The sequence below is a fragment of the Lepus europaeus genome, chromosome 1, assembly GCF_033115175.1.
Source record: "Lepus europaeus isolate LE1 chromosome 1, mLepTim1.pri, whole genome shotgun sequence".
Taxonomy (NCBI): Eukaryota; Metazoa; Chordata; class Mammalia; order Lagomorpha; family Leporidae; genus Lepus; species Lepus europaeus.
The window spans coordinates 163,461,787-163,483,338 of record NC_084827.1 but is presented as its reverse complement, the minus strand read 5'-3'; the positions used below and the strand labels follow the sequence as shown (position 1 = coordinate 163,483,338).

The window sequence follows — 21,552 nt, the reverse complement described above, 5'->3', positions numbered from 1 at the left end:
AATCCAGAATAAGCCCATATTAGTATGGTAAGAAAAAACAGTTATGAATCAGAATAGCAAAATTTTGTCATTGAATAAAACAAAAATAAAAGCAAAAAAACTCCCCCCCAGGATCACTGGGTCCTGGGAGAACTACTTTTCTTCTACACCCATTTTTTCCAAATTATAGGTTGTTCCATGATAAACCTGTCATGGATGGGTTCAGTGTATTTATCTGGAATGTACAAAGTCCTTACACAAGATAAACAACACGATCCTTACCTTCTGCTCAAAGAAGGGCGAGGGAGCACTAATGCTTAGAACATGCATTCTTCTAACCTGGGGTTGAGTTAGGAATTCGATTGCAGTGATTTCCAGAGAATCTCATTTCCCTAGGACAACTCCATACAGCTTTAGCTGCAAAACATCATTCCCCACGTGACGCTGTTTCTCCTTGCCAGCTTTTCTGCAGTTGCTTCATTAATTCTGAGAGAGCCTTGGCAGCAATGATTTGGACCAGGGTAACTGGTTGGCTGGAGCCTGCATTTTCCCCTCCTATTTTCAGCTCCGTGTGCTGTTCTGATTTTATGGACATACCTTTGCCCCAGCCTCACCCTTCAGGGCCAGCCCAAAGGCATTGCTTCCCTTTGCCTTTAGTACAGGTTAAGAATGGAGAGTTGGGGGCGGAGCCAGAATGAAAGATTCTGCCTGCCTTCTGCTCTTTCCTCACAGCAGTTTGCGCATAGACCTGTATTGTAGAACCAAACATATTTGACTGAATTTGCACTCATTCATTTATTTCTTTTGACCCAGAACAGTCTGGCTCATTGAAGGTACCAAGTAAGTGATTCTTGAGTGAATAAATGTGTTTGGTTTTGTGGCTTGAGACTTTGTGCTCGCTTCTACTTTTAGAGTATTATCTCCTGCTATTAAGCAAGAATCTATTAATTTTACACACACACACACCCTATGAGGTTGTGCTGTTTGTCCCAGCTTAAACTCTACTGTCTGAGCATGAAGAGTCAGGGCTGTAGCAGGAAGAACTGAGAAGTCCCTAGAATTCCAGCTTCCATTTGTGCTCGTGAGAGATTGGCAGCCAAGGGCTTATTTCTGACTGGGCTGGTCAAAAGAAAGTCCTTAGCCAGGATTGGGTAAACTCCATCTCAAAGCTTTTCCCCAAATATAGACCACAGGCTGTGTGAGGGCAGTGACCAGACTGAATTCCTAGCACCCACTTCAGGGCCTGCAGGTAGTAGATACTCAGTGCATATTTGCTGGTGAATAGTACCGGACTGGAGGAGCTCACAGCCTGGTGTGGGAGATAGGAACCAAGTAAACAAACAAATAATTGAAAATTATGATGATTGTTTTGAAGATAAAGGATAGAGTGTCATAAGAGCAAATGTTTTAGGTGATATGGTTGGAGGCTGGAAGGACCAAGATTAAAACTGAGACCTGAAAGAGGAGAGGGGTCAGCCATTTGAGAAGGGGAGGCAGAAATGTAGGAGATGCCTTTAAGGTGCTGGCTGGTTAGTGTATTGCCCAGGTAGACATCCTCATGCCTACTCATTGAGATTTCTGTAGGCTGTTTGTGGAAAGAGAAGGGTCTACTGTTGAACCAGGGTTAGTCTGTTCCCTACACGTCCAGCTTTGTTTCACAACGCCTCCAACCTGACGCTGTTGACTGGGAATCAAAGGCTCCAGTGTGTGGAGAACAATTGTTTGTTTATGTGTCTGACTCCGCAGACTATGAGCTCCTTGAGGGCAGTGACCCCTCCCTACCTTCAGCACACAGCACACTACCTGGCATACCGGGAAGTTTTGTGTAATGATTGGGTGAATAAAAACAGTTAACATTTGTCGAACACTTCCTATGTGCCAGACAGTATAATGAGCACTATACATGAGCCTTATCTCATTTAATCCTCACAACAACTATAATACAGCTGGCATTATTATTCCCATTATACAGTTGGAGAAACTAAGGCTCAGAAAGATGAAGTATGGCCCCGGGATTCCAGTGTAAGCAGTAAGTGCTTTTCCCTGTTGTCAAGTAGCTGAGATTACTTGGGATTCTCAAGGGAACAGAATTAGTATATTACATACATTATCTCATTTAACAATCCTTGTGACAACCCTCATTGGTAGGAATTATTTTATTTACTTTAAATAGTGAGGAAATTGAGGCTTAGAGAGATTAAGTCACTTGGCAAGATCATAAAACCAGTGTGTAAGAAGTGGACTTAACTTCAAATCCAGCTGTCTGGCTCTAGGTTCTGTGCTCTTTAAACATCCCTTGGTAACTACAGTCACTCGCCACTGACCAGGCATCTGCCCCACTGATGGTGTTAACAGCCTTTTAAAATCACCCAGGCCTTATGGGATCTTGAAAGTCTATTCCTGAAAGAGGGAGCAGAGTCGAGGATAGGCATACCAGAATGAGGAGTAGAGATTTTATCTTTTTTTTTTTTTCCTTTAAAAAAACTGAGCAATAATCTACATGGCATAAACTTTTACTGAGAAATGTATACCAAAAGTCTACAGTTTAGGGCTGGCATTGTCTCACTGAGAGTTAAGCTGCTGCCTGGGACACCAGGTTCCATACCAGAGCATACGTTTGAGCCCTGGCTGCCCTGCTTCCAGTCCAGCTCCCTGCTACTGCACCTGGGAAAGTAGAGGAAGATAGCCCAAATTTTTCAACCCCTGCAACCCATGTGGGAGACCTGGGTGGAATTCATGGCTCCTAGCCTCAGCCTGGTCCAGCCCCAATCGCCATTTGGTCAGTGACCCAACAGATGGGAGATCTCTTTCTCCGTGTCTCTCCCTTTCTCTGTGTCACTGTGCCTTTCAAGTAAATATAAATAAAATCTTTTTTAAAAGTATACAATTCAGTGGTCTTCATATATTCTCAGGTTGTGCAACCATAACCACTATCTAATTCCAGAACATTTTCATCGCCCCATAAAGAAACGTACTCATTTGCAATCATTCTCCATCTACCCCTTGCCCCCAGCCCTTGGAAATCACTGATCTATTTTCTGTCTCTATGAATTTGCCTATTTTGTATATTTCACACAAATGGAATCATACAATTTGTGGTCCTGTGCCTGGCCTCTTTCATTTAGCATTTTTTTTTTTTTTTGGATAGGCAGAGAGGAGACAGAGAGAAAGGTCTTCCTTGACCAGCGCCGCGGCTCACTAGGCTATTCCTCCGCCTTGTGGCGCCGGCACACCGGGTTCTAGTCCCAGTCGGGGCGCCGGATTCTGTCCTGGTTGCCCCTCTTCCAGGCCAGCTCTCTGCTGTGGCCAGGAATTGCAGTGGAGGATGGCCCAAGTGCTTGGGCCCTGCACCCCATGGGAGACCAGGAGAAGCACCTGGCTCCTGCCATTGGATCAGCGCGGTGCGCCAGCCGCAGCGCGCCAGCCGCGGCGGCCATTGGAGGGTGAACCAATGGCAAAGGAAGACCTTTCTCTCTGTCTCTCTCTCTCACTGTCCACTCTGCCTGTCAAAAAAAAAAAAAAAGAAAGGTCTTCCTTTTCCGTTGGTTCACTCCCCAATGGCCGCTGCAGCCGGCACACTGCACTGACCCGAAGCCAGGAGCCAGGTGCTTTCTTTTGGTCTCCCATGCAGGTGCAGGGCCCAAGGACATGGGCCATCCTCCACTGCACTCCTGGGCCACAGCAGAGAGCTGGCCTGGAAGAGGGGCAACCGGGACAGAATCCAGCACCCCAACCAGGACTAGAACCTGGGGTGCCGGCGCCGCAGGCAGAGGATTAGCCTAGTGAGCTGCCACGCTGGCCGATAAATGAAACTTAAAAACATGCTGGCTGGCACATGCTGTGGCCAGGAAGGCAGTGGAAGATGGCCCAACTGCTTGGGCCCCTGCACCCACATGGGAGACCAGGAAGAATCACCTGGCTCCTGGCTTCGGATAAGCACAGCGCTGGCCGTAGCAGTCATTTGGGGAGTGAACCAATGGAAGGAAGACCTTTCTCTCTGTCTCTTTCTCACTGTCTATAACTCTACCTGTCAAAACAAACAAACAAACAAACAAAAAAACCCACAATAGAATATCATTGCATAGTCACCATAATGGCTAAAAGGAAAAAAGCAGATAATATCAAGTGTCGACAAAGATGTGGTACAATCAGAATTCTCAAACACTACTTGTGTGTGAGTATAAATTAACATAGTCACTCTGGAAAATGGTCTGGTAGTATCTGCTAAATCTAAACACATGCATACACCTGATACAGTTATTCCATTTGTGTGTACATATCCAACTAAAATGGGTAAATGAAATACTATACAGATATGAAAGTTAACAAAGTATTGCTACATACAGCCACGTGGATGATTTCATAAGCATTTTGTTGAATAAAAGAAGTAATGCACAAAAGAGCTTCCACTGGAGGAAGCTCCTGCTTCAAGTTCAAAAAACAAGCAAAATCCTTTGGAAGTAGTAGGTACTGGGAGGGAATAGGGGGATGTTTCTAAGCATGGGAACATTTCTAGGTGTTATTTAGGTACTGGTTACACACCTATGCTCATTTTGTAATAATTCTTCAAGTTGGGCACTTATGAAATAGGTACTTTTCTATATGCATCTCGTATGAAGGGACTTTAAAAGGCTCATGAAAAATGGAATTAAAAATAAATTTATTTTGATGCCAAAATCTGAAACCTATGCATACAAGGGATTTTCAAAACATTTATAAACTGCATATTATTAAAACAACTATATATGGATTTCAAAAATTTTTGGCACCAAAATAAAAGTAACTCTTAATTTGAGTTTCCACAAACTTTCTGAAATATCCCAGTACTTTTAAATGTTTCCTTTATTTTTATTTTATTTGACAGAAATAGAGAAAAGATTGATCTTCCATCCACTGGCTCACGCCACTTTAAAAGGCTACAACAGCCGGGGCTGGGCCAGGCCAAAGCCAGGAGCATAGAACTCAGTCCAGGTCTTCCCTGTGGATAGAGACCTAACCACCTGAGCCATCACTGCTGTTTCCTGGAGTGCACATTAGCAGGAAGTCAGAACTGGAAGTGGAGCCAGGACTCAAACCCAAGCACTCCCGCCATGGGATACGGGCATCCCAAGTGGCATCTTATCTGTTGCATGAAACAGATAAGATGCTTATGAAATGCTTATGAAACAAAATGCTTATGAAATCATCCACGTGGCTGTATGTAGCAATACTTTGTTAACTTTCATATCTGTATAGTATTTCATTTACCCATTTTAGTTGGATATGTACACACAAGTGGAATAACTGTATCAGGTGTATGCATGTGTTTAGATTTAGCAGATACTACCAGACCATTTTCCAGAGTGACTATGTTAATTTATACTCACACACAAGTAGTGTTTGAGAATTCTGATTGTACCACATCTTTGTCGACACTTGATATTATCTGCTTTTTTCCTTTTAGCCATTATGGTGACTATGCAATGATATTCTATTGTGGGTTTTTTTGTTTGTTTGTTTTGACAGTGAGAAAGAGACAGAGAGAAAGGTCTTCCTTCCATTGGTTCACTCCCCAAATGGCTGCTACGGCCAGCGCTGTGCTTATCCGAAGCCAGGAGCCAGGTGATTCTTCCTGGTCTCCCATGTGGGTGCAGGGGCCCAAGCAGTTGGGCCATCTCCCACTGCCTTCCTGGCCACAGCAGAGAGCTGGACTGGAAGAGGAGCAACCAGGACTAGAACCCAGCGCCCATATGGGATGCCAGCACCACAGGCAGAGGATTAACCAAGTGAGCCATGGCGCCAGCCTGTGGGTTTTTTTTTTTTTTTTTAACTATTTATTTATTTATTTATTTGAAACACAGAGTAGCAGAGCAGAGAGAAAGATAGAGATCTTCTATGTGCAGTTCAACACCCAAATGGCTGCAACAGTCAGGGCTGCCTGAAGCCAGGAGCCAGGAACTCCATGTGGGTCTCCCACATGGGTGGCAGGGACCTAAGGACTGGGCCATCTTTCAGTGCCTTCCCAGGTGCTTCAGCACAAAGCTGGGTTGGAAGTGGAGCAACCTGGACTCAAATTGGTGCTCTGATGTGAAATGCCAGGGTTGCAGGTGGGGGCTTAACATGCTGTACCACAACATGGGTCCCGCCTATTGTGGTTCTAATTTCTCTAATAACTAGATAGGTTCTGTACATTTTCATATAATTATTAGTCATTTAGATATGACTAATCCTTTTGCCAATTTTCTATTGAGTTGTCTTCTTACTCAGTTTAAGGAGTTTTTCAATGTTTTAGAAATTAATCCTTTGTTACATGTATTGCAAATATTTTCTCCTACTTTGTAGCTTGTTTTGTTGCTAATTGATTCTCTCAATGAACAGAAATTCCTAATTTTAATGTCCAATTTGTTGAGCTTTTCCTTTATGGTTTGTGTCTATTTATTTACCTTTCCAAGGGCATGAAGATCAGACCTTATCATGTGTGAGTGTATGTGATATGAGAGAATGTGTACATGTGTGAGAGAGTAGTGTGTGTATGGGGATGTTTGTGTGTGAGCTTGTGCATGTATGTGTATATGTGTATGACTGTATGTGTGAATGTGTGAGTATATGTATGGGTGTGTACGTGCGTGAGTGGTTGTTGTGTGGTGTGTGTGTGTGAGTGCTGTGTCTGAGGAGGTGGTGTGTCACCCTACAGAGTAAGGTTTCTCAGGGCAGACAGGACACTGCCACCCTCCAGAGCAGAGAGCAGGCAGCAGGCGCAGTGGGGGCTGGGAGCCCCCCCGAAGGCAGCCGCCCTGGGCTGTGTTCTCAGCTGTCAAGCGTGTAATCCTGAGTGAAAGAGAATCCCTTTGGTGGCAGAGGGCCTAGAGAACGCTGCTGGGTCCTCTAAATCACCTCTGTGCCTACAGACCCCGCTGAGCGTCCCCTCTTCTCCACTCAGGCAGAAGGAAGAGAAACGAAATCTGCTCCGTGTGCAGAGCTGGTGGCACCGAGCGCGGATCGAGGACTTTCGGGGCCGGCTGACCTGCCGGAGAGCCCTGGTCTTCTTTTGACCTGGTGCTGGTTTCTTTCTGATTTCTATCACATTGTTTCATTTCCATTTTGGAAGAGGACGTTGGGCTGGCTGGATTTGAGAGCGGTATTAAACTCAGGTTCAGACTGTTAGCCCCCTACCAGGCTGCTGGGAGCCCCCTGCCCGAGCCAGGGGGGACAGGAGCTGCTTGTTCTTGGAGAAGGAGTGGGAGCAGAGAAAAGAAGGAGTGAGAGTTGCTGTTGCACTTTCTGAGGGGCTCTGAGGACTCGTCCCCCCCAGGAAACCACTTTCGTCCCCGGAGCCTGTTTGCCGCTCGTTAGTTGCTCTCCAGACTAGAAAGCCGTGGTTTGTGCTGAGGCTGGGTGGGGCTCCGGGGACAGTTTAGGCTCTGACCCTCCAGAGGGGAGGGGGTGGTTATGGAGGGAGCAGAGGGTCACAGCTCAGTCTGTACCATTTGCTTGTCACCTTGAGAAGTTCCACCTTGTCTAGCAAAACCTCCTTTCAGAGGCAGCCACCACAAAGGGCTCTTATGAGAGCGGCTGCCCCTGCCCCCGCCCCCACTTCCACTCCTTTCCCATTATTTTTCTTTTGGGGCAGCGCTGAGGGGCCTTCCTGCTATGACTCGGAGGGGCTGTACTTACATTAAAAGGAGATTCAGGATCTAGAGCCCCCCCCAAACCAGAGACTCATTTTTCTGATTTTCTAGTACCCTCGGAGGATACATGAGGGGTTAAGTAAGGTTTTCCTTCTCTAGAGGGCTGTCTGTCTTTTCCTCTGTCAGCTGCTTGGGCTATCTGGAGGTTGGAGGAAGGGACAGAGCCAGCTTCTGGTCCCACTAGACCTCAGAACAGGGACCAGCCTCTCTACGGAGCAGGAGCGGGAGGGAGAAGTGGAGTCCCATCGGGTGATTCTAAGAGGCATTACAGTGTAGTGGTTCAAGGATAGGTTCTAGAGTTCAGCTTCCTGGGTCATAATCTTCTTCTTCTTTTAAAGATCTATTTATCTACTTGAAAGGCAATTAGAGAGAGAGAGAGAGAGAGAGAGAGATCGATCTTCCATCTACTGGTTCATTCCTTGAATGGATACAATGACTGGGGCTGAGCCAAGCTGAAGCCAATAGCCTGGAACTCCATCCACGTCTCGTAAGTGGGTGGCCGGGGCCCAGATACTTAGGCTATCTTCTGCTGCTTTCCCAGGCGTGTTGGGTCCCCGCCCCCACACAGGAGACCTGGAAGAAGCTCCAGGCTCCTGGCTGTTGCTGCCATTTGGGGAGTGAAGTAGCAGATGGAGGATCTCTCTCTCTCTCTCTCTCTCTCTCTCTCTCTCTCTCTCTTTCTCTCTCTAACTCTGCCTTTCGAATAAATAAAAAATAAATCTTAAAAAAAAAAAAAAAAAACCTCAAGAAGGTTGGGTGGGAGGAGTAAGCTGGACTGTGGTCTCATCAATCCAAAGTTCAGGCCTCTCTGTGATCTTTCTCCTTTCAGCCCAGCCCTGAGTGGATGCTCAGCAGCTAGAGGCTAAACGCAGGGCACAATGAAGCCAGCCGTGCAGGGTAGAAAGGGCAGGGAAGGCCTTGCTGGAGGCACAGACCCAAACACAGCTAAATCAGACCAAACACAGGAGCAGTGTCGGCTGTCTCGCTGATTTCCCCACCGCTTCTTCAAGGGCAGCAGGCCCTGTGTACCTAAAAGTCCTGTGTTCTCTCCCACATCACCAAGGCTCCTGCCCAGTGACTGATAGACGGCTGTTCTGGGAGGGACAAAACAGGAAGCTCAGGGTCGGGTCTTGCCTGAGCTGAGAAGCGGCTCGCCCAGGGAGCGGCTGTGGGGAATCTGAAGTGAGGGGAGAAGGCAGGGTGGGATGGCTGTCCTTTGCAAACCTGGACGTCACCGCCACCTCTCTTCCCTCTATACTAGGGCCGTTTTTTCCTCTCAGACTTTGAGGAAACTGTGAGATTAATCCCATCAAAAATCGTTTGTTAGCTGTTTGGATGACGTGTCTGCAGGTCATGTTTTTTTAATTTTCCAAATAGCCCTTACTGAGAGTATATGGCTTAAAAATAGAAACGGCCTAGCCGAGGCTTTTGCACAAGGCATGCTTGGAAGCAGGAAGTGGCGGTGAGAAACAGTGCCTGGTTGAAGCACTGTTGGGCCATTTGGGCTGTCCAGAGAGTGATTTTGATGGCACGCTGTGGGGTGGCTTCTGGACAGAATCGCAGCTGTTCTCTCCAGTGTCGTACTGCCCCCCAGAAGAGAGCGGGAAGCCCAAAGATCAGGGCGAGTAAAGGACACAGCAACGCAGGCTGTGCCGGGGAGGCAAGGAGACGTGAGGCCTACTCGGCAGACACCTTGCCACATGTGATCCCCTGCGGCCTTCATCTGCCTCTTCAGCGTAGGGGCTGGACTCTGCCTTCTGAGAGCAGACAGAGGCCGAGAGAGGTTAGTAGCGTCCTCCGTCACCGGCAAAGCCAGGCTTCAAGCAGGACCTCTGAAGCAAGAGCCAGGCTGCCCTGGTCTGCACAAGAGAGGGAGGAGCAGGCTAGTGTGTGCTGGCGGGCCGTGAACGCCCCGCAGGTTACCAGCTGTGGCTCCACGCCTCTCTCCCTGACCTGGACCTCAACTAGTCCCGGAATTGTTGGAGGATCCTATGCTTTGGGATGCCGGGGCGGGGGGAATGTAATAATTGGATCAGACTCAGGTTCCTGTAGTACTGTATCATTAGGGCATTTCTTTCATCTACTCGACACTGGAGTGGGGCCAGGCGAGATGTCTCCGTGTGCCTCACAGAGGGAAGGAGCTGACATTACTTGGGTGCATGCTCTACTCATTTAACCATCTCACGGGCTCCATGATACACATGTTGCTTTCAGTTCCCTCTGCCCGTCCCTCTCTCCCTCTAAAAAATAAGACAGTGATTAAATACAGTAACTTGTTCAGAGTGTCACAGCTGGCAAGTCAAAGACCCTAAGTACAAATCCAAGTCCTTGAGACTCTGAAGCCAGAAGTTAAAGTTTGTTTCTGCTTCTCTCCCTCTCTCTCCCCCTCTCTCCCTTTCCCTCTCTCCCTCTCTCCCTCTCCCTCTCTCCCTTGTTCTCTCCTCCTCTCTCTTCTCTCTCCCTCTCCCCCTCTCCCGCTGTTTCTCCCTCTCTCCCTCTCTCTCATTCTCTCCTCCCTCTCTTCCTCTCTTGCTCTCTTCCCTTCTCCCTCTCTCCCTGTCTCTCTTTTTCCTAGGAATTTTTTCTTAATTCTTAATAGTCTTCCTTCTTCTTTCAGGGAAAAGCCATTTGAGTCTCTTTTTTTAAACTTCGACACATTCCTTGGGCATTGGCTTGCCTTTCCTTCGGATTCTCACCATTGCAGGGTCTGTGTTGGGCACCCAGGGGCCATGTCAGCTCATCTTCGGTTTAGGGATTTCCTTTTAGGTTTTTGAATCTACGGTATGCCCTGGAGTGGGGTTGTCCTCACCTCCTCTCACACCTAGTCCATCAGCCTGAAGGTATGTTGGTTATAGCTTCAAGTGTATCCGAATGTCATTACTTCTCACCACCTCCACTGCCACCGTCCTGGTTATTACAACAGCCTCCTAACAGGGCTGTCTGCTTCTTTTCTTGCCCTTTTCAATCCAAGTGATCTTTTAAAAAATGTAAATAGCAGGGCCTGAGCTGTGGCATAGTAGGTTAAGCCTCTGCCTCTGGTACCAGTGTCCCATATGGGCACTGTTTCGAGTCCCAGCTGCTCCATTTCCAATCCAGCTCTCTGCTAATGCGCCTGCGAAAGCAGTGGAAGATGGCCCAGGTGCTTGGGCCCCTGCACCCATGTGGGAGACCCGGAAGAGGCTCTTGACTCTTGGCTTTGGATCCACCCAGCTCCAGCCATTGTGCCCATTTAGGGAATCAACTGGCAGATAGAAGACCTCTTTCTTTGTCTCTCCCTCTCTGTAATTCTGTTTCTCAAATAAATAAATAAAATCTTTTAAAAAATGTAAATAGCATCATTTCATTCTTCTGCCCCTAAGCTCTGGTGGCCTCCTGGTTCAGAAGTAACTGGGACTTGAACCAGGTACTCTGGTATGGGATGCAGGCATCCCAAGTGGCATCTTAACCATTCCACCAAACGCCTGCCCCAGAGTTGGGTTTCTTAAAGAGATTTCTCGTTAGAGTCCTCTTCCTGCATCATTTTTCTCGTACCTTTCTATTTCTTTTGGCAAACTCTGGCAGTTGAACTCTTAGAAGCGTTTCCTAATGTGCTCTTATCCCTGAGAGAAGCTGATGATGGACACTGACGCCCTCCACTGAGACTTGTTCTCCGGGAGCAGGGCAGTTACGTCTAGACAAGCAGAGCTCACTGGATTGCAAGAGGCAGGAGAGGCTTCCTTACCCTCAGAGAAGTCACGTGTGAGGGGCCCTGCCCTGGTGGTTCCATGCAGTGAGAGTCAGTGCCAGGAGCTCGGGCTACACCAGCTTCTGTGGCTGGTGCCGGAACCAGTGACTTGCTCCAGGACAGATGCTGGAGAGCTGCAGTTGGCTCATTTTCTCTTCCTCCCTTCTCTCACACCTGCACCGGATTTACAAGGTAAGCGGTGTGTTAGGGGCTGAGTCTCTCCTTACTCAGCACTCTAAAGGTTCATTTTCTGAAACAGTCTCGGAGAAACGGAGTGCGAAGCGGGGACAGAGACACTTACTTCTCACTGACAGCGGCGGTTGGGGTCCCTCCGGCAGATCCACAGAGGATCTTAGAATTTCTGCACTCCTCGGAGAGAGTTGGAGATTTGATGAAATGAGAGTTACCACAAAAGAGAGGAGTTTGGGCCCCAGGAACCAAGATGGGCTACAGAAAGGGCAAGAAGGGAAATAAGATACCTTGTAAGATTTTGGTAATATTGGATGTCCTAATGTCTGATGCAGCTGTAGAGCAAGAGGCAAAAGTCCCCTTGGATTGGCGACCAGAGAGTCGCAAAGTCACAGCACTGGAAGTGAGTAGTGCAGAGGTACTCAAAGAGTTGAAGTTACTGTAGCAGAGAGCCTAGAGAGGGAAATCTAGTGTGGAGCTTGTGATTCCTCACTTTCGGAGCCAAGGAGAGGAAGTCACTTTGTGAAACCAAAGGAGATTCCCATGGGCATTACCCTTAATTCAGAAAACCAAGTGCTTTGCAATCTGCTGTGTGAACTTAGCTCTGTGGTATCACCGCCTGCGAGGTCTGTCCCTAGAGCCCGTCTTTCACATCTTTATGCTTTATGTACTAACGGCACATTCAAAGGCTTACCTTGATGTCACCATCTCCTGAACTTTTCGCAGGACTCTCAGTGAGAACTCATCCCTTTCTTCTCTGGGTTCCTGCTCCCTTGTTCATAACTCTGTTGCAGCTGAACTCTTGAAAAGCAAAACAAAACAACATCCGTGTGCCCATCCCCGCCATGTGAATATGCAGAGACTCCGACTGACTTCTCTTTGTATTAACTCAGCCCTGTTATGATTAGGGAAGGATTGATGCATCCATTTCCCCTGCCCCCAGCCCTGGAGTGCCTGGCACACAGTAGAATTCCAACAACAATTTGCTGGCTAGAATTGATTCTGGGTTAATCAGATGAGCACGTTATACAGTAGGCTGACCTGCCTCTTCTTCCCCTCCCATTCTGGGCAATGACCCGCTTTGTGGCTGGTACACGGTGATCCTGGCTCAGTTGTGCTTAGAGCAGGGGGCACTATTTGCTTTGCTTAGTCCTGATCCAACATTTTCCCTTTGATCTCTGCCGCCCGCCCCAGGTGGCCCCTACCATTGTCCTGCCGAGGGAGCCAATGTTTCTCCTTCCCAAACTCAGGCTCCTCCGCCTCTCCCCACAGTGTAATCTGAGAATGATGCCCATGGAATCAGTGGTGATGGGGAATGGCTGGACTAGGACCGAGAGTATGGCCTCTCAGTCCTTAAGGATTCCAGTCTGGACCAGCTGCCTCCTTTCTATCTGCTCACTCCTTTCTTGTCATCTTGGGGAGCTTGTTCTTCAGCTGGATGGCAGATGATCTGAGATGTGAACAGTTGTGGGTTGTGATCATGGGAGAGCCTAGATTGCCCTTTTAAGTAAAAATCCGCTGTTCAGAGAAGAGAGGAGGGTTGTGACTATGTGTGTGGGCCCTGAAGCCAGACTGCTTGGCTTCTTTTTTTTTTTTTTTTTTTTAAGATTTATTTAGTTGAAAGGCAGAGTGAGAGTGAGAGAGTGAAAGGAGAAAGAGAGAGAGAGAGAGAGAGAGAAAGACTAGAGTGACTATCTACTGGTTGACTCCCGCAAAGCCTACAACAGCCAAGGCTGGGCCAGGTCCAAGCCAGGAGCCAGGAACTTCAGCCTGGTCTCCCCATGGGTGTCAGGGGCTTAAGTACTTGGACCCAGATGTACTTGCATGGATTCTAATCCTGCTTTACCGCTTATTAGTTGAGATTAATGATCTCAGCCAAATAGGGGTATTTTCATGCCTGTCATTCTCATTGATTCGCAGATAGCTATTGGGTTCCTCTCATAGACTAGGGTAGTTTTCAAATATCGTGGAAATAGTAGTGAATAAGACAAGAATAGATTAATACACTTAAAGTACTTAAAGCAGTACCTAGCATGTAATAAGTACCGAGCAAATAAAGCAATATTCTATTCCTGAGCGGACATCCATATTCGTTTTCTGACAACATACACTCAGGTGGGATCACCTCTGGCAGCAACTGCAGAATCAGATCTGAGAAAGAAGGGACAGAAGAAGGGCTACTATTAGGTTCTAGGTCTGTCCTTAGGTCCAGGGCAGCACCAGTTTCAATGGCCTTTCATTTCTGGCACTTCGTTTTGAGGTTAAATACATGAGCTGGGTAAAGATCACTCTGGAAAATTTATGAGCCTGTTTAGTTCCATAGAGAGGGAAGGAGGAAATGACCCTGGACTGCCTTGATTCTGCCCAACCCTATTTGTACCAACAGCACAAATTTGTGCCTACCCAGCTGGATATGAAGGCTATGTTTCTTGAGCACTATGAAGAGAGACCCTAGAGAAGTGAGCTGTAGGGAGGGAGAACAGCTTGTTTGCCCCACACTGGTAGGGCTCTCTGGCTACAGAGTAGAGGACCTTCTTCTGGGGGAAGTGGTGGCCTGGGAGTTAGAGAACCGAACCTAGAATGGAGACTGAGGGAGGGAAGAGATGGTGTGACCTGAGAGTTCACCTACTCTGTTTCAGGTCATTCCTCAGGGAATGCTGCCAAAGGGCTGTGATACTCCTAGCGTGATTACTGGCAGGAGGTAAAGTTTGAACTCAAGGCTTGTGAGTCATTGCCTGTGGTTTGCAGTGAAAGTCCAAGCCTGATATGGTCTCTAGGAGGGGAGGGTTGGGGTGGAAGTGTAACATACATTTCCTGGCAGTCAGTAAGTTCTCCAGCTACGCTACACTCAGGGAAGGAGAACTCTGACCTCCTGACTAGGGCTCAGCACCTACTTTACTGCTTCTCCCACTTTCTCTCTCTACTCTTCTCCCACAGGGGGTTCCCAGGAATGAATGCCCTGTTGCACAGAGAGGTGCCCTTGACATGAGCTATAGGCCAGGGATTCTTGGGTTGGGTCCCATGTGAGTTGCTGGCATGGCTGCTCCTGGGGACCTGCTAACTTGGCAGGGAACCATGAGAGTTGGCCCACACAGGGGCAGGCAAAGTCATTCTGGGCCCTTTCCAAGATTCTCAAGTGCAGCCAGGTTTGAGACTGCTGGATACCATACCCTCACATTTCTGTTGCACTTTGCTCAGTCGTCAACCATTACTCAGCTCAGTTCAGCCAAGTATCTAAAACTAGGCAAAGCATTTCATGTGCCTATAGAACCACGGCTCATTCCACAGTGAGCAAAACCTAAGTATGATGCAGTTGTAGCAGAGATTGTCAACTTCTGCTATCACCTCCCTTAGGAAAGACATTTTTTCCCTAATCACTCCCTCTCAGGAAACTTGAATGCCACAGATACACACCAAAAATCTATTTATGTATGGTTTGTTTATCTAGGCTTTGAAAGAGTGAGTGTTTTCATCCCTCGAGAATCAGCTCACCCCTACTGTACGTGTGTGAATCGCCGAAAAGCAGCGGGGAGTGGGGAATGGCGGGTCAGCCTCAGAAGCTTTGTCAGCCTCGCTCCCTCTGCCTCTTCTGCCTGTCAGCACAGCGCTGTGGCTTTCCTTCTGGTCTCTCCATCTGTCATCCCCACTGTGTTCTTTCCCCTATCCTAGATGTCTTTTCTCTCTAGTATAGAAATTTAGGAGTAAATTTCATTACAGTAGTAACCTGTACAGCTCAAGGAAGATGATGTTGTACAGTAACCTCCCCAAGAGATCATTCCTTTGGAAGAGAGAGCCGAGGAACGTATGAGTATTCATAGGAAAGCATACAGAACTCAAGGACTGGGGAAATAATGTCCTCTGGGGTTACCTTTCAGAGAAGAGCCCCCAGAAAGTCTTTAGATTGGTCCCAAGAGGCTTGGCTATGGATCCTCTATCTTGGATATTACTCATTGATATAAACTCATTTGGAAACGGTGACAGTTTTGCCAGTAGGCTATCAGATCCCTGTCCTCTGATCAGACAGTGGGCAAAGACGGTGTCTCCTTTGCTCGGTAGAAGCTGCCAGAGGCTTGCAGTGTCAGCGATGGAAGACCCTTTGTCCTGAATCTGCAGAGACTGTATATGGCAGTCACCAAGCAAGAGGTCCAGGTGGGACAGAAGCATCAAGGCACTGGTAAGTAGCTCCTGAGGTCCCTGGTAAGTTTACGTGAATAGAAACTAAGTGACATTTTAAATTCGCTTCTCTTTTGTACTAGCTATAATGCAAGTATGTGGATTTTAGCCTGGTAGCTACCAAGTTTGACAGTGCAAATATGGGCCATTTCCATCATTGCTGGGAGTTCTGCTCTGGGTGCTCAGCAGCTTTAGCAAGAGGGGCAGGTGTTGTGGTTTAGCGGGTCAAGCCACCATGTGGGTTGTCTACATCCCTCATTGGAGTGCCTGGTGTGAGTCCTGGCTACTCCACTTCTGATCCAGCCTCCTGCTAATGCCACACCCTGGAGGTAGCAGATGATGGCTCACATCCTTGGGTCCCTGCCACCTACGTGGGAGACCCAGATGGAGCTCCTGACTTCCACTTGGCTCAGATTCCACCTGGCTGGTCCCTGGCCATTGTGGGTATTTGGGGAGCGAACAGTGGAGGGAAGATCAAGCATGCATTTATTCTCTCTCGCGCGCGTGCTCTCGCTCTCACTCTGCCTTTCAAATAACTAAATGAGGTCATGAAGAAAGGTTAGCAAGAGAACCAGGAGAAAGCTTACTATCCCAGGAGAAAGTTCCCTGTCCCTCCTCGTGACTTGTCAGGGAATGCACAGAAGAACAGTTGGTTATTTTTAGTTGAGGAAACTCTTATCCTACCTGCTGCAGGTGGGCCTAGGAAATCCTCATGGTACAAACAGGGCTTTCCGAAAGCCGGCTGAAAATTGGATTTGTGGCTCCTTCTGGCTATGTATATATTCGTACCAAAGCCTGGCCTTTGTCAGGTGCTTGGGAAATGCTAATGTCTCCCTGGTAGGAAGAAGGCATTTGCCAACATCTTCTCTTGATCTTTCTGACTTTAGGAGATCCTCAGACCTCAAGCAGCGCCTCCCCACAAAGAGCTGATAGCCAACTTGTGGTTCAGCCAGAACAGCCGGTCTTCTCAGCACCGGCCCTCTCAGGGCCAGAGAAAGAGCCCATGGTGAGTCCTGAGCCGCTTCCTGGGTGACCTTCTGGGCATTGGAGGAGTTGGCACCCATAACCCCAAGCTAGCAGCCCTTGCAATTGCCACTCATTGACAGGGCCTTGACAACTTTGAGGGATATTTACAACCAGGCTTCCAGAGTGTGTCTGTGCACAGGGAGAGTCGTCTCTGCTGCCCACTTTCTGCAGCCCTTGTCCTGAATGATGGCCCTTTACTCCTTTGTCACCTTTTCCCACTTCCAGGGACAGTTTTGGGGTTGTTCCTTGCAGGAGGAGGGATGTACACATCTCCACTCAGGGTCTTATGCTCACTGCTGACATAGGCTTCAAAACACCATGTCAGACAAGCCAGAGGCCTCATCCTCTTGGCAGGAGCCCCGAGAGGAAGCAGGTTCGGACATTTGGCCCAGCAGTTAAGACTCTGCTTGGGATGCCTGTTCAAGTCCCGGCTCCTCTGCTCAGATCCGGCTGCCTGCTGATGTGCACCCTGGGAGGCAGCAGATGATGACGGCTGAAGTGACACTAAGTGGGAGACCCAGATGGAGTTCCTGGCTCCTGGTTTTGGCTTGGCTTAGCCCAGGCTGTTGTGGGCATTTGGGGGAGTGAACTGGTGGAAGATCCTTTTCTATCTGTCTCTCTTTCAGATAAAGTGAAACTAATAAGTCTTGTAGAACACGCTATTACTTTGAGTTCCTTTCTTTTTAGGCTATTTCAGCCTCTGGGCAGAGACCTCAGCTGTCGAAGGTCAAGAGGAAGAAGCCACGGGGGCTCTTCAGTTAATGCATTGCGGATGGCTTGGAGAGGAGCTGCCTGTCTTCACCCTGGAGGAGCCAGCCTGACGGCAGGGTTCCTGACACACAGTCTTACAGTCTAGGTCAAGGGAATGGAGATCCACGTTGCCCCGCTTCCCGAATGGGGGCTGCGAACCAAGCATTGCGCTTCCCTGTTCACGTGGGAGCCAGGCGCTAGGCATCCCATTCTTCTGCTGGATTTTCTCTCAGCCTAGGACCCTGCTATGCACTTCAGGTGGAGAACAAGTTAGCAGACAGGCACAGCCTGCTCAGGAAACCTTGTCCGCGTTACTCCAGGTGCTCCCCAGAGACCCACTTCTCTCTCGAGCAAGGAATAAAATGCACTCGCTCGTACCGCCCTGCCCTTGTGACTGCTTGTCTCTGGAGCGCACACCTCGCCTGGCTTCACCAGGCCCCACCCCATTGCTGCCTGAGGACCAAGCTGGTGCCTTCTGTCCGGTCCTTTAGACACTCAAGCTTCTCTGTGTGGCCTGAGCTCCTAAGCCTCCATCTGGAAACTCTGATCTCAAGAACTCTGTCCATGGAGGGCACAAGACAGACAGATGGCCGCTACTCTCCTGTGCCAAACTTGGATATGTTTCTGTGTTTGCAAGACATTGATAACAGGTTGAACCACAGCGTGGGAATTGAAATAACCAAGAGCTTCAAGCACTAGGACCACGGGAGGTTCCAACTAGGGTGGCAGAAAAAGGAGTTTGACTTTTTCATTCTCCACTCTACTTTAACTATGCAGCTAGTGTGACAAAGAGCAGGCAATGACTGCAGGGGTGCCCTGGGAGGACACACTGGGTCTGCAGAACTCAGAGTACCGAGCAGGGAAGAGTGTACAGATCGAGGGAGATAGGCAGAGGCCGAGACAGGTAGGAAGTCAGTTCTTCGGCACCAGGGGATTGGCCAAGTCCCCTAACCTTCTCGGCCAGATTTTCCTTTCTCGATAAGACCACCCGAGGGGCCAGTGGTGGCACAGCAGGTTAAGCTGCCACCTGCACCTCTGACATCCTGTATGAGTGCCTGTTTAAGTCCTGGCTGCTCCATTTCCTATCCAGCTCCTTGCTAACGCACCTGGGAAAGCAGCAAAAATAGCCCAAGTACTTGGGACCCTGCCACCCACACAGGAGACCCAGATGGAGTTCCTGGTTCCTGGCTTCACCTGTGTCGGCCCTGGTTGTTTCAACCATTTGAGGAGTAAACCAGCAGATAGGAGATATCTTTCTCTCTGTCTGTCTCTCTCTCCCTCTCTCTCTCCCTCTGCCTTTCAAATCAATCAGTAAATAAATCTTAAAAAATAAACAAAAGACTACCTGAAACTTCACACTGGAGAGGGAAGGCCAGAGAACAGCTCAGATGTTTACTGGGAACTGTCAGACGCCTCCTCGTCCTGTCCTCTCCAGTGGGGACCGTGCTCCTGTACTGACGTCAGGTCATGGGAGAGGAGTATCTGAGCGATAATAAAGCAAGTATTATAATAACAATGTAAGGCTTGGTGCCCTCTGGGTAGTCCTGGTGTTGAATCCTCACAGCATCACATGAGGAGATATTGTCCAGCCACTAGGAGACAGAGCCTGGAACTGGCTCAGTGACTTATCAAAGACCCCGCAGCTACTAAGGGACAGGATGGGAACCCTCGCCGCTGAGTTCTCAGCAACAGTGTACTCTACGTAACACGAGAGCATTTTCCAGGAGAGATGTTCTGGCCCCCACTTCATTTATTTTTTTAAAGATTTTATTTATTTATTTGAGAGGTAGAGTTACAGACACAGAAAGGGAAGGACAGAGAACGATCTTCCATCCGCTGGTTCACTCCCCAAATGGCCACAATGGCTGGAGCTGGGCTGATCTGAAGCCAGGAGCCAGGAGCCTCCTCCAGGTCTCCCCGCAGGTGCAGGGGCCCAAGTGCTCCACTGCTTTCCCGGGCCCTAGCAGAGAGCCCGATCGTGGTCCCCACTCCACCCATCCTTAGCCTGTGACCCTGCTCCTTCCCTGGCTGCTCTGCTCACTGTGGGCTCCCTGATGACGCCAGGATTTACCTCGAGCCTTCCCTGCCCGCACAGGCTGAGGGCTCCCTCCCAGTTGCTGCTGTGAACTCCAGAACCCCGGGGGTGCTGCTGCTGGTGGCTGTCATCAAAGTCGGCTCAATCTGTTCCCACTGTCTTGTTGGCGTCATTGTCACTGCCACATTGAGTGTCTCCAAGGCACGAGACCAAGTGGAAAACGGACGCTTGGGAAAATACAGTTCCTCACCCAGGAGGGGTCCCTCTGCGTCCTAAAAGCGCAGTCTCAAGGGCCGGGACCAGAGGCCTGCAAATCCCCTCCAGCTGTAAGGGAAATCCTATGAGCACAGCCTCGTTCCTGTTCTTAAAATAATGTGCGACTTTTGGAAAAGGTTAAGCCAGAGCGTGCCTGGTGACCTCCTCCCAGAGGGTGCTGCCTCCACGGGGGTGTTGCCAAAATGCATCCTTGGAGACGGTGCCAGAGCCCTGACTGGGGCCTTCGTGCCCTGAGCCCTCACCCCCAGAGCTGGGGTAACGGCTGAGACTCAGGGCTCATCCAGGGAAATCCCCACGTTGACAAGTCGGCCTGACCAGGCTCTACTCCAGCCCTGCCCCCGGGCTGGGGCTCCTCCCTGAGGCCCCCAGCCTGGCCCAACCCCCACTCCTCGTGCACATAAAAGGGTCGAATTCTCGTGGCTGCTCCATAAATTTTATTCCGTAAATATTAGTTTTCCCTGTGTTTAATAAAGCAGTGGCCCACCTCCCCGCCTACCCGCCCGCTCCCCGGGGCCGGGGCTGGGGCCAGGGCTGGCTGGTGGGAGAAGGGACTCTTTCAATTGCTTTGGAGTATTTTTAGAAAAAAAAATAATATAAGGTGGTTTACACGAGCAAGCCAGCAAACCAGGAGCAGGACTGGAGACCTCGAGGAAGTTCCTGCAGGAACTTGACCTAAAAAGTAGAGAAATAGCGCCACCTAGGTTGCAAGGCCTTCTCCGTCCTGCCGGCCGCTGGGCCCGCAGGCAGCCAGGACAGGCGCGCTCTGGGCTGCAAAAGGAATCTTTATCCCTTGCGCTGCAACGGGGAGCACCTCCCTTTCTCATGCCTCACGGGGGTCCTTCACAGCAGCCCTGGGTCCTGAAGTCCCACCAGGGCCGTTCTCTTCCAGTCACCAGGCAGCCAGTTCCCGGGGTCAAGCAGTTTTCCCACAGGACAGTGAATTTATGGAGCAGGGAGGGGAGAACCCTTGGGGCTCCGTCGTCCCCCAAGTCCTGGGGTGCTCGCCCTGGGATTTCTAGGGTGCTCCTGTGCTCTGGACTGCGTAAGAAGCTGGCACAGTGATAGCAGCATCCTCCTGTCCCCACAGTGAGCCCGGGTGGGGCGTCGGGGGACGGAGCTGCTGTGTCTCCCGACCTGCAGCCCCGACGCTGCTGCTGGTTTCTGTCCGGGGCACTTCTGTCTTTGGCTTCCCCCCTCCTGCCCCAGCCTTGATTTCCTCTTAGCACCTGTGTTCTTTCCGTGCAAAGACAGCATAAGGAGGAGTGGGGACCCAAGAAGGCTGTGCCTCTCCTGCTGCTTCTGAATCCGGGCACATTGTTGACACTGTCACCAGGGGCGTTCTCTCTCTCTCACTTTTTCTTTCAAATTTATTTATTTATTTGTTTTTTATTTTTCTTAAATTCTTTTTTTTTTTTTTTTTTTTTTTTTTTGGACAGGCAGAGTGGATAGTGAGAGAGAGAGAAACAGAGAGAAAGGTCTTCCTTTTTGCCGTTGGTTCACCCTCCAATGGCCGTTGCGGCCAGCGCATCTCGCTGATCCGAAGCCAGGAGCCAGGTGCTTCTCCTGGTCTCCCATGCGGGTGCAGGGCCCAAGCACTTGGGCCATCCTCCACTGCCTTGCCAGACCACAGCAGAGAGCTGGCCTGGAAGAGGGGCAACCGGGATAGAATCCGGCGCCCCAACCGGGACTAGAACCCGGTGTGCCGGCGCCGCAAGGCGGAGGATTAGCCTGTT

At 49.3% G+C, this 21,552-nt stretch overlaps 1 protein-coding gene across 5 annotated transcripts in view; it reads left to right on the top strand.

Annotated features, from left to right (window-relative positions):
• The window catches only part of NHEJ1 (non-homologous end joining factor 1), a 104,350-nt gene extending 83,100 nt beyond the window's left edge, over positions 1–21,250 (top strand). For all 5 annotated transcript variants that reach the window (XM_062192093.1, XM_062192082.1, XM_062192073.1 and 2 more), the window contains 3 exons: positions 15,616–15,733; positions 16,620–16,738; positions 17,446–21,250. In XM_062192093.1, the coding sequence (XP_062048077.1) occupies positions 15,616–15,733; positions 16,620–16,738; positions 17,446–17,520 (312 nt within the window). In that variant the 3' untranslated portion in view covers positions 17,521–21,250. The remainder of the gene's footprint in view (positions 1–15,615; positions 15,734–16,619; positions 16,739–17,445) is intronic.
• The last annotated feature ends 302 nt before the right edge of the window (positions 21,251–21,552 follow it).